The sequence below is a fragment of the Penaeus vannamei genome, chromosome 14 (genome assembly GCF_042767895.1).
Source record: "Penaeus vannamei isolate JL-2024 chromosome 14, ASM4276789v1, whole genome shotgun sequence".
Taxonomy (NCBI): Eukaryota; Metazoa; Arthropoda; class Malacostraca; order Decapoda; family Penaeidae; genus Penaeus; species Penaeus vannamei.
In genome coordinates this window covers 44331314-44343813 of record NC_091562.1, presented here as the reverse complement: position 1 = coordinate 44343813, position 12500 = coordinate 44331314, and the positions used below count along the sequence as shown (strand labels likewise).

The following is a 12500-nucleotide window of genomic DNA, read 5'->3' as shown; positions in this document are numbered from 1 at the left end:
CACGTACGCCGCTCGGGATGCGGGAGGTGGCCACGGACGCCGCTCGGGATGCGGGAGGTGGCCACGGACGCCGCTCGGGATGCGGGAGGTGGCCACGTACGCCGCTCGGGATGCGGGAGGTGGCCACGGACGCCGCTCGGGATGCGGCAGGCGGCCACGTACGCCGCTCGGGATGCGGCCACGGACGCCGCTCGGGATGCGGGAGGTGGCCACGGACGCCGCTCGGGATGCGGGAGGCGGCTACGGACGCCGCTCGGGATGTGGGAGGTGGCCACGGACGCCGCTCGGGATGCGGGAGGTGGCCACGGACGCCGCTCGGGATGCGGGAGGTGGCCACGGACGCCGCTCGGGATGCGGGAGGTGGCCACGGACGCCGCTCGGGATGTGGGAGGTGGCCACGGACGCCGCTCGGGATGCGGCAGGCGGCCACGTACGCCGCTCGGGATGCGGGAGGTGGCCACGGACGCCGCTTGGGATGCGGCAGGCGGCCACGTACGCCGCTCGGGATGCGGCCACGGACGCCGCTCGGGATGCGGGAGGTGGCCACGGACGCCGCTCGGGATGCGGGAGGTGGCCACGGACGCCGCTCGGGATGCGGGAGGTGGCCACGGACGCCGCTTGGGATGCGGGAGGCGGCCACGGACGCCGCTCGGGATGCGGGAGGTGTGTGTGTAGAAAAGTATGTAGGTATGTACACATAAATACATGCATGCACACACACATATATATGTATATATAAATGTATGTAGGCCTATGTGTGCGTTTGCCTTTGTATGTATGTGCATGTGTATGTGTGTGTGTGTAAGTGCGTGTATGTATGTATGTATGTATGTATGTATGTATGTATGTATGTATATATGTATATATGTATATATGTATATATGTATATATATATATATATATATATATATATATATATATATATATATATATATATATATATATATATATATATATATCGCCCGCGCGTGTGTGTAAGTGCATATACATATATATTCATACACACACACACACACACACACACACACACACACACACACACACACACACACACACACACACACACACATATATATATATATATATATATATATATATATATATATATATATATATATATATATATAACATATACATATGTTTATATATACATAAACACACAACTATATATATATACATATATATGTGTGTAGACAGATCAATATGAGTGTGTGTGTGTGTGTGTGTGTGTGTGTGTGTGTGTGTGTGTGTGTGTGTGTGTGTGTGTGTGTGTGTGTGTGTGTGTGTGTGTGCGCGCGCGCCCACTCACAGCATGTCATGACCAGAGCCCCCCCACCCCCCCCCCCGAGATGTAGCATAGACGCTCTCGAGCCGACCCCCCCCCCCCCCACCTGTCTCTTTCTCACCTTTGACCCCGCGCGCGCTGGCTCCTGCTTCTTCGGGCTGCAGCTTCTTGCCATTTCATTCTTGCTTCATTTTTCTCGTGCGCTTCTTTAGTTCTTGCAAAGTCTCTCCTTCGTGCACAGTGCACGTGGACTCCTACCTATCTTCCTTGAACTGCTCGGGCCGTTCCCGCCCAGGCGATGGCGACTCGAGCACGCCAAGGCTTCGCTGCGCCATTCTCGAGGCAGCCGATGGCTCCAGGCTTCCGCAACATGCCATTGCCATACGCTGCGCACACATTCCGATATGGTTACTATTGGGTGGCGGTGCATTGTTCTCTCTCTCTCTCTCTCTCTCACGTGTAAACCACTGACTCTGTATGCCTGTATTTTTGTTCCTTAAATCCTGGCCACAGCCCCATCTACCAATATACCCAAGTTTTGTACGTGATATGTGAGCCTACGTAGGGCCTTATTGACACGGGGTCAGGATAAAGTTGCCTCATCCTTTTGAAATGTAATATTTTGTCTCAATAAACTTGTCAAAGAAAAACATCTTCCCCTTTCTCTCTCACGTTCCCCTTTTCTTCTGAGGTCTCTCTTCTACTTCTCTTCTCCCTCTATCCCTCGCCCCTTCTCTTTCTCTTATCCCTCTCTCATTCCTTCCTTCCTACCTACCTCTCTCTCCAACAAATCCTTAAATGTGCCAATATATTTCTGTAACGGAAACCAATGCCGCTTTTTTTTAGGAATTGAAAAGTGAATATATGTATGTTTTTGGAAACGAAATAGCAGCGTCCACAGTCGCTTGGCAATGTGCAGGCGATCGAGTCCCCGCCCGCGCCCGGCGTGGGCGAGGCAACACAACCGAAGCACAGGTTTGTTTCCGACGCCAAATCTCACTTGCGATTTAACATCCAATGACACACGTTTTATGGATACTCGTGTGAGCGTGTGAGTGTAAGAACACATAAATATAGATAGGAACACGTATGCACACACACACACAAACATCTGTGCGCGTGTCGAGGGGCGCACCTGGGCCTCTCGGATTACGAGGAAGGCACGCTATCGACTGATCCGGCTGATACGCGACCCTTGCACGGACAACGCGCGCGTCCACAGCGTATACCTTCGCTCACGTGTGGCCGGGCCGGTCGTTTCGTGGTTTGGAGAATCCCACATAAATGTTCGGTGTGCTCTGCCACAGGTACGTCTGCTAACCAGTGCTAGTTTCGTGTGATGTGTTGACGATTTTTTATCTACAGCAATGATAAATTTGATTACTGTCACTTTCAATAAATCATCCATCATATTCTTCAAAACAGCTTTCCAATTGCCGCATAATATACCTACAGCTTGCAGCCGTCGAGATACCTTTCAGAGATGCATAACTAGCCCTCTCGTAACCCTTCCCTCTCGAGCGCCTGCGGCAACCGGCGCGGAGGCAGCGCAGGAAGCGCTGGGCGCCGCCGGACACGCAGCCCGGGCGGGACGCGATCGGTCAGCTGACACGGGAAGCGAAAGGCCGCCTCAGCAAAACAGGAAGCACCGGGGCTTCTAATGAAGCCTTCCAAGGGACTTCCTGTTTAATGCCAGAAAAGAAAAAAATATTTCCAGTAATTCTGAGTAAGCCCATCATGAAAGTGAACAAGCCTCGAGTAGGACTTGAAGCCCCTGCTTCCTGTTCCCCTTTTGGGCACGAACAAGCCCTAGAATTGGACGGACTTCAAAAGGCTTACCCATGGCATGTACATGAAATATGCCTGTGTGTGTGTGTGTGTGTGTGTGTGTGTGTGTGTGTGTGTGTGTGTGTGTGTGTGTGTGTGTGTGTGCGTGTGCGTGTGCGTGTGCGTGTGCGTGTGCGTGTGCGTGTGCGTGTGCGTGTGCGTGTGCGTGTGCGTGTCCTTGTGCATGTGCGTGTGTAGGTGCATTTTCATGTACATATATCGACCGTGGGTGAGTCAACAAATAAAATATAGGGTACTTACCGGTTTCTGTGACTTCAATTAGTTTCGGCGATTTTCCTACGAAAGCACTTATATTGCCACCAACTGCAAGAAGAAGAGAAATGCGTTACGATATGAGCACAGCAACAGAGCATCGGATAATCGCAAAACCCTTCCGAGAGCTTCCTACTCCGAGCGGAATCAAGCTCAGGGTCGGGCCTCGAGTTCATGAGAAGCTCAGATGTTTAGCGAAGAACAGACCCCAACCCGCGTTGCTGGGCCGCGGAAACGCCCGCCAAGGATCGCGGCTTCCCACGCCCACGGCCAGCACACACATGCACAAACACACACGGAAACGCGCGCGTGCACACACACACATATATATACACATCTGTGTCTATCTATCTATCTATCTATATGCGCGCGCGCGCATGTGTGTAAATAAATGAATATATATATATATATATATATATATATATATATATATATATATATATATATATATATATATATATATATGTGTGTGTGTGTGTGTGTGTGTGTGTGTGTGTGTGTGTGTGTGTGTATGTGTGTAAATATATATATATATATATATATATATATATATATATATATATATATATATATATATATATATAACTTGCATACACACGCAATCTATACATTTATAGAGATATCAAACTGCATATACAGGAATATTGTTGGAAGATGAAAACGGCCGCAGGAAAAGCTGGGGCTTATTAAAAAATGGAAGGTAATAAAAATGGCACTGGGCGCGGAATATGCCAGAAAATAATTTCAGTCTTTACCTCGACTGCCTTAAGTTCTGAACTCAATGACAGCGAAGGCTGCACTCCCACGCCATTTTGATGCCAAGCTGCGAGGCTGGATTTACAATAAAGAAAAAAATGAGGCGGGGAATTTCGATGCCCGCGCTGCGTCCTGAAGTTCTGTTCAGATCAACTTTGCAAAGTGATAATAACATTTAAGAATACGATAATGTCAATAACTGGAAGTGCAAGTGGCTAAGGATAACGACGGGCAGTCGCTTAAATTTCACGCTTGGAACAGCAAGCAACTGAAGCAAGTATATGTCGCTGGCGCATCCGCAATGTTGCGCGAAATAAACAAATGGTGCAAATTAAATTGCGAGCCTTTGGTGGCAACTGCGTGCGGCTGTTCCGATGGCACTAAATCTATTCGACCAAATTCAGCCAGAAAGGCCATCATGAAGGCCGGCTGGCCTTCGCCCCTTGGATAAACGAAATTGCGCTTCATGACGAGGAAACAGATAGCTTTCAGCGCTTCAGTACAAGCGTGCTTTAAAACCCCAGGCTTTATGACGCTTTCGAGAGCTTGTCTGACTCTTCACGATAGAGCTACGTTTCCATAACATCTCTGTTCCAGCGTGACAACGACTGAAGTGTAAGATCAAAAGATTGAGGAATAATGGTAGATTTCTGAATACTATAATCTTTGCAGGAAAGAAAATGCTATTGCACTTTGTTTCGTTAAGAATTACAGCAGCGATATAGGGACGCCTCTCCTCTAATCGGCGTCCTCGGGGTAACTCGGCCTTGCGTTGGCAGGCTCTGCCGGCCGAGAAGCCCCCCCAAAGGACAGAGCGTGAAAAGCTATATGTAACATTTGCATTAGGAACAGATAACTGCCGTATTGTATGTATTCTTGAAGAACAAGAGCCGTTTAGTGTAAAGCAACGGCAGGAAACTCACTAATGCACGAAGGCGCGCGCATGAGGTCAGAATGCTAATCAAATACTTTATATACATATGTATGTATATAAACACAAACATTAAAGATTATGCAGATTTAATTCCTATGTATATAAAAAAACAGAAAGTGCGCTGTAGAGAGAGTATTGTCCGCATAGACGTGCCTCTAAAGGAAACTTATCGGCTTCTATTACCGCCATGATTGTTTACCTGCAGTCGCCATGGTAACAGTAGCCAGGATAGGATCTTTTCAGGCCTAACAACACTCTTCCCTCGTAATTACTGTCGATGGAGGGACGGGGATTGTACATGTTAGAATACTGGGCTGAATATTTTGTTACTGGTTTGTGAATATCATATTCAGGTCCCCACAAAGACCTTGTTTGTCTTTGGCCATTTGACGCTCTACATATCGGTTTGCATAATTCCCTGTGTAACTGGATAGAAGATCCTTCAAGACCTGCAACTACTTGGAAGAGCGAGAGCTTGATTAGTTTCACTCAGAGGCTATCTTAAGAACGACAAAGTCAATGAGCTCCCTTTATAGCTGTTCAGGTCTACTAAGTCACAGCGATTGCGCAGCTGTTATTAATCATGGGGAGAAGGTTGTATCAGTCTCCACAGTATCTCATTTCGTCAGAAATCCGAATTATCATTGTACATGTGTGTGTGTGTGTATGTGTGTGTGTGTGTGTGTGTGTGTGTGTGTGTGTGTGTGTGTGTGTGTGTGTGTGTGTGTGTGTGTGTGTGTGTGTGTGTGTGTGTACGCGCGCGTGCGTGTTTGTTTGCGTGCGTTCGTGCGTGTGTGTGTATAAAACGTGTGCAGGTATTTATCAGAAATTAGTTATTTCTGCTATATAAGGAATGAACAAAGCGACACCAAATTTACTATCAAACGATAATTTTAAGCAGGGCTTGAATGGCATTTTAGATGTACACTGCCTTTAACCAAAACAGCAACACCTTCGGAAAAAGCGTTCCAAAACCTCTTGTTAATGCCGGAAAGACTGATACAATTTAGTTATTGAGATAATTACCGTTTAATGAAAACTTATGAGTTCACTTTTAGTGCACTCTTGCAGTAATTTGCACACTCCGGCCCTCATACGACGAAAATATAAACAAACTCTAACCAAGCCGAGCGTTACACGTCAAGTGACAAGAGTTTTGCATGATCAAGGCCTGCCTCCCCTGAACAGTCCTGCGAAACCAGAGGCATTGCTGAACACCCGGAGTGCAGGAACGGCATACATTTCGTGGCGCTCTTTTGCACACGAGAATTGGTTTGTTAAGTCCTGGGTAGTTGTACAAATGTACACTTATATGATATGGATTAGTGAAATCCCGAATGAAGCACAGCAGCAGAGGAGAGGAAAGGAAAGAGAGTAGAAGAATTCAACCTTGGACGAAACAAAGTTTAAAAGAATACAACTTTCCATGTAGCCTTGCTTAGGTCTTCAGACCTAGTGGTATTGATACTGATTTCTACATGAAAGAGAGAGATAGAGAGATAGAGAGAGAGAGAGAGGGAGAGAGAGAGAGAGAGAGAGAGAGAGAGGGAGAGGGAGAGGGAGAGGGAGAGGGAGGGAGGGAGGAGAGAGGGAGGGAGGGAGGGAGAGAGGGAGAGAGAGAGAGAGAGAGAGAGAGAGAGAGAGAGAGAGAGAGAGAGAGAGAGAGAGAGAGAGAGAGAGAGGGAGAGAGAGAGAGAGAGAGAGAGAGAGAGAGAGAGAGAGAGAGAGAGAGAGAGAGAGAGAGAGAGAGAGAGAGAGAGAGAGAGAGAGAGAGAGAGAGAGAGAGAGAGAGAGAGAGAGAGAGAGAGAGGGAGAGAGAGAGAGAGAGAGAGAGAGAGAGAGAGAGAGAGAGAGAGAGAGAGAGAGAGAGAGAGAGAGAGAGAGAGAGAGAGAGAGAGAGAGAGAGAGAGAGAGAGAGAGAGAGAGAGAGAGAGAGAGAGAGAGAGAGAGAGAGAGAGAGAGAGAGAGAGAGAGAGAGAGAGAGAGAGAGAGAGAGAGAGAGAGAGAGAGAGAGAGAGAGAGAGAGAGAGAGAGAGGGCGAGAGAGAGAGAGGGAGAGAGGGAGAGAGAGAGAGAGAGAGGGAGAGAGGGAGAGAGGGAGAGAGGGAGGGAGAGAGGGAGAGAGGGAGGGAGAGGGAGGGAGAGGGAGAGAGGGAGGGAGAGGGAGAGAGAGAGAGAGAGGTTGAGAAAGTGATTGAGAGAGAAAAAGAAAGAGAGAGAATTAGTTAAAAGACCGTCCAATCTCCCTAATCCGCGCCCTTGCAACCCCCGGGCGAGACCTAAGACGAAGGGAATGCAGAGATTCCACACTTTATTGGGACGTGGATTGCGTTTCAAGGCGTCACAGCCTGACTGGTCCTGCTCCCAATGTCCACAAGGCCACAAGGCGACCGGCCTGTGCACGGCTTACTTGGCGAGATAAGCCTCTGACAACAAGCGCCCAGGCCGGGTGGCGCAGGAACCCATTCATAAATTCAGATCAGAGGGGCGCGTACACTGCGGTTGCAGCAAAAGCATTTGACTCGCACCTTGCACGGAACCCGCGGGTGCAACGCCACGCTTGATGGCACCGCGCTGGGACCAAGGACGGACTGAAGGGGCGTTGGGACATGCGTAGACACAGGGGGGAATTCGGGGAAAAGATTGCGATGGCCATGAGTACTGTCGCTATGTGTGCGTGTGCGAGAGCGAGAGAGAGAGAGTGGTTGAGAGGGAAAGAGAGAGAGAGAGAGAGAGAGAGAGAGAGAGAGAGAGAGAGAGAGAGAGAGAGAGAGAGAGAGAGAGAGAGAGAGAGAGAGAGAGAGAATTTCAATAACATAATTTTGTCATTGCTACCAACTGCACCGGTGAGAAAGGCAGTGATAACCACAAACTGTCAAGTGAGAGCTGCAGTGGCTTCAACTTTCCCTCCAGTGCCGTGCGCGCCCACATCCACACCGAGGGGTCTCCCCACAGATAGCCGTCGCCGTGCACATTAATAATGCCAAAGAACACACCACAATGGTGCACATTCCTGGCATTCTGCGATCCATCGATGGTCGTTTTCCTCCCGTTTATGCCAAAAGATACCGCCTCTGCTTCTAGAGATATTTATCTTCCTAGACTTATTACTTAGGCCGCCTCGGCTTCATCGGCCTCGTGCTGTCCCTTGGAGACACCTGCGTGCTGACTCCCCGGCCGTGAGCCGACTCCTGCGACAAAACACATCTGGAGGCAATAACTTTCGCGTCCCTGAAGATAACAGCCTCGCCTCTCTTAGGTTCAGCTTTCGCTTTGGGCTTCGTTGACAAGGGCCGCGCACGAAGTAATGGACAGAAGGAAATATGCAAAAATTATGTGGCAAACACCTTCACTTCTAGCAAGAGAGAGAGAGAGAGAGAGAGAGAGAGAGAGAGAGAGAGAGAGAGAGAGAGAGAGAGAGAGAGAGAGAGAGAGAGAGAGAGAGAGAGAGAGAGAGAGAGAGAGAGGGAGAGAGAGAGGGAGAGAGAGAGAGAGAGAGAGAGAAGAGAGAGAGAGAGAGAGAGAGAGAGAGAGAGAGAGAGAGAGAGAGAGAGAGATAGAGAGAGAGATAGAGATAGGGATAGAGAGAGAGAGAAAGAATGTATGTATGTATGTACGTTAAGCTGTCCTGTAGCATGCCGTCGCAAGGGCATTCCTTCCCTAGCAGTCGAGCGAGAGCGCGAGTGCGAGCAGGGGGAGCGGCAGCAGACGCAGCACCTCCCGCGCGGAGCCAGTGCAGCCGATCTCCTTAAGAGAAAACCTTGAGATAGTGTTAAGTTACAGTCTTCAAGAGCTTAAACCAACTCTCTTTTGTGGCGTGCCAACGGACGATCCGGCATAACGAGACGTTGAGGAGAGGCCGTGAAGGCTGGGTTTGATGCTTGAGTGGATCAAAATTGCGTTCAGGATGTGAATAGCATATCGGGTGTTAATTAATGCGGGCAACCCTTCTATACTTTGTGGAAATAATGAACGCATATTTGTGGAGTGGAATTTATCGATTTCATTTTCAAGTAATCTTGCGTTGATTTAATTAATGTGAATTTCCACTTCCTTTTATGAGTTCGAACTGTTGCCTCAACAGGTAGACGAGGAATGTTCCTAAAACTCCTTTCCCTTTTCATTTCCCTCCGTTTATGTACCAGCAAAAATATGTAAATCTATGTGCCTAAAATAGGTTACTCGGAAAAAGATATTCAATTGAACTTCCCAAGAATGCTTTTATTTTAATGTATCGTATCCATTGAAGATCTCCTAAAGAATTGAAGGGCTTAAGTTTGAGTTCATCCATGGCAAGACTGTGATAAGGTCAAGTTGCTATGAGTGATGATAGTTTTGGCAATACCGATGCAAAAAGACCTTTTGCCACGCCTGCGATAAATGAAATTTCAAATAAACAACAGGAAGCCAGTCGAAAGTTACTTCTGCAGTCCGCTGCCGGCCGAAATGATAAGGCATTTCTCCTAAGATCTTTGCTCCGCTAGGCTCTCGACCCCCGCCATTGACCCCGGAGGAGCCACGGGGGTCGCGCCGACAGGAGGTCCAAGCACTCGACCATACTGTATCTGTACCTCGTTAATCCGCCTTAGTAATCCCCTCGTTAATCTTCTAATTATTTACGGATTGCCATTGATATGCTGAGCTCTTTGACGAAGGGCGGACGGAGGCAAGGAGTCCGCGAGCGAGGAAGACGAGAACGCCGCGGCCTCGCTCGTTCCTTTCATCTGAGAGGACGGAGCAGGCGCTCCCGCAGACGAACGTTTGCCTCTCGCTTTATCTCTCTCTTTCCCTCCTCGTCTGTTTGTCTGTCTCTCTCTCTTTCTCCTTCCGCCCTGTTTGCTTAGCGGAAGGCCAGCCGTCCCCTCCCGGTGCTCACGTGGCTCTCCTTTGACGCGGCAATTAAACGAATCGCAAGCGGGGAGGCTTCGGGTGCCTTCGCCGCGGCAGCTGCAGCCCAGAGCTGCAAGGAGCCGACCGCGACGCAGCAGCAAGGCCAAGAAGCCCAGTACTCCGGGCAGGTGAGCGGCTGATCCTCCGACAGATTGTCTGGCACGCCCGGTGGAACAAAGGCCGACCGCTAGCGGACTTGCTCGCCCGGGCCCTCAGCGCAGGACTCGCTCGGGTCACGCCGGAGAAAGAAGAGCCATATGGATAGCAAGCTGCCTGCGTGCGGCGTCGTCTCTTCGCCGCCCGGGAGGATTCTGTCAGGAATCCCCAAGCCGTCTTCTCTGAGCGGAACGGACTACGACCTCGCGCACAGGAGCAGTGGTCGTAGGACAGCATTTGCTACAAACAGCTGATGTAGTAGTAGAAACATCGTCGTGGCAGTGCCCTCCTTCCCTCCATTTTCTCTTCTTTTAAACCATACTTCGGCTGTTATTCTCCTTCAGACCAATTAATCATTTTGACATCCGATGATGTAAAAATTCGGCGTCGGCCATACAAGTCTCGGGGAGGCCCCGTAAAAGGCGCAGGAGTGGGCTGGGAAGGGCTTAAGCCTAGCACACGCAGGCTGATCTACAATACAAATGAGTAGCAACGTGGCGGCGGGAGGCAGGAGAACGATGTAACGAAAGCCTGAGTGCTTATATTATTTCCTTATGTGTGTATGGCAGTAAATTTAACATAAATAATAAAAAGTACAAGATGAGAGTCTGGGCTGCGAGGTGCAATCAAAATATAACTTTGGCAGACTAAAACGCCAGAGTTCGCACCTAAATCATCTAGCAAGACCAAAGTAGAAAATAAAAGCAGCAGGAAGATGCCAAACGTAATGGCAAGTGACGGGCGCTGTACGTGAGGGAGGCGGAGGGAGAGGGGAACGGCGAGGCAGGAGTCGGCGATGGATGCTGGAGGGCGAGGCGAGCGGAGGCTGAGGAAGGTCGAGGAGCTTGATTTGGGAGGGAAGGAGAGAAGAATGGGGAGAAATGGATGAGGAGTAAAACTGAAGAAAACTACAAAAATGAAGACTGGAAAGCGAAGAATAATTTGAGGGATGACAGAGCATAACGTGGCCGACAACTATAGAAATTCTGGTGTGAAACATGGAGAATTCCCAGAGAAAGGATGAGTGAAAAAGGGGATGCCAGAAACACCAAGAAAAATCGGATGGAATATGGGCAATGAAGCCTGTCCTTACAGGGAACCAATTGTAATACTGGGATGCAAATAGAAAGCACTAAACTTTAATCAGTAACTAAACATAACATGTAAATAAGAAAAAGAAACTGGCAACATGGCCTTTCATTAGTTCTAATGTGAGTAATTATCAGATATGAGAAAATGAACACAGACACGAGAGGAAGGCAGAGTAAAAGTGGCAGCTGCAGATAAGGGTGAGGTCGAGGCACATACAATAGATGGGAGAAGCAGAAGGAGAAATCTTGTTCCGAGATAATGATCGCTGAGGACCGCGGGGCCGAGGAGGAGATCTGGAAGGACGTCGCCTCGTCAGCACAGCGGCCGACCGATAAACACTTCCCTGATCGCTCATTTCTCAACTCATTTCACTAAAATCACCTTTTGTTCGTGATTATCTAAGCGGTATTTGATCCTTAGCTGGTGGAATCATGTGCGATAAATGAATATTATTATCTTTTAAGAGAAGAACTACGTATTGTACACAGTGAATGCCATGCCTTTAGAGCTTTCATTCAAGAAGCAGCTGTCGAAAAAAAGACTATCGATGATAACACTCAAAAGACACAAAAGTGGGTTGATGCAGAGGCTGCCTCCTGGTAACTATGGTTAGTTATTAACGTTAACACAACCATTGCAGTAGCCACTCACACGCTATATCTACAAGGACGTCGCAGCCCAATCCTCCAAGCCATCGCAGCCTTCCGATCGCCAAGCCGTCCAGGGGAGACTCCTTCGCCCTCGCCAAAGGAACAAACACGTTCGCCCCGGGAAGATAAAAAAACGCTCTGACGAGGAACATTTCAGTAATCGACGTCTGGACGCGGGGGATCATTAAGCGGTCCAAAACGAGCCAAAGGTGACAGATCTCTGCATCTCGGCGTGAAATATGAGGCTGGTTTAGCCTACCTGCCTCGCCGGGGACTCGCCGCGACGAGTCACCGCAGCGCTCGGCTTCGGAGGCTATCGAGGAGCAGACGCCTCGCATAGAGGTCACTGTTTAGGGATACAGCGGCAACTACACAAGCAACTCCAAGGAAAAATATAGGGAAAAGGTAAGCTAGATTAAGTGTATGATGTACTAAAAATATAAAGCAATTTAAAGGAGTCGAACTAGGTTGAAAGACATGTCGAAACCACAAAGAAATCTTAAAATACTTGCCGTTTCATTTTTTCTAGCGAGCCGATAACTGTAATAAATGTATGGATATACTAACTGCTAATACACTTCATGAATTTTAAACGTTATGAAATAACAAGATAAATATCACCGATTCAATCACTCGAA

The 12500-nt window shown here is 48.6% G+C and overlaps 2 protein-coding genes across 6 annotated transcripts in view; one reads left to right on the top strand and one right to left on the bottom strand.

Annotated features, from left to right (window-relative positions):
- The window catches only part of LOC113822865 (uncharacterized), a 266882-nt gene that overhangs the window by 32946 nt on the left and 221436 nt on the right, over positions 1-12500 (bottom strand). For all 4 annotated transcript variants that reach the window (XM_070130025.1, XM_027375397.2, XM_027375399.2 and 1 more), the window contains exon 3: positions 3374-3436. In XM_070130025.1, the coding sequence (XP_069986126.1) occupies positions 3374-3436 (63 nt within the window). The remainder of the gene's footprint in view (positions 1-3373; positions 3437-12500) is intronic.
- Positions 1-12500, top strand: part of LOC138864043 (uncharacterized) — a 33889-nt gene that overhangs the window by 16865 nt on the left and 4524 nt on the right. The window lies entirely within an intron of this gene.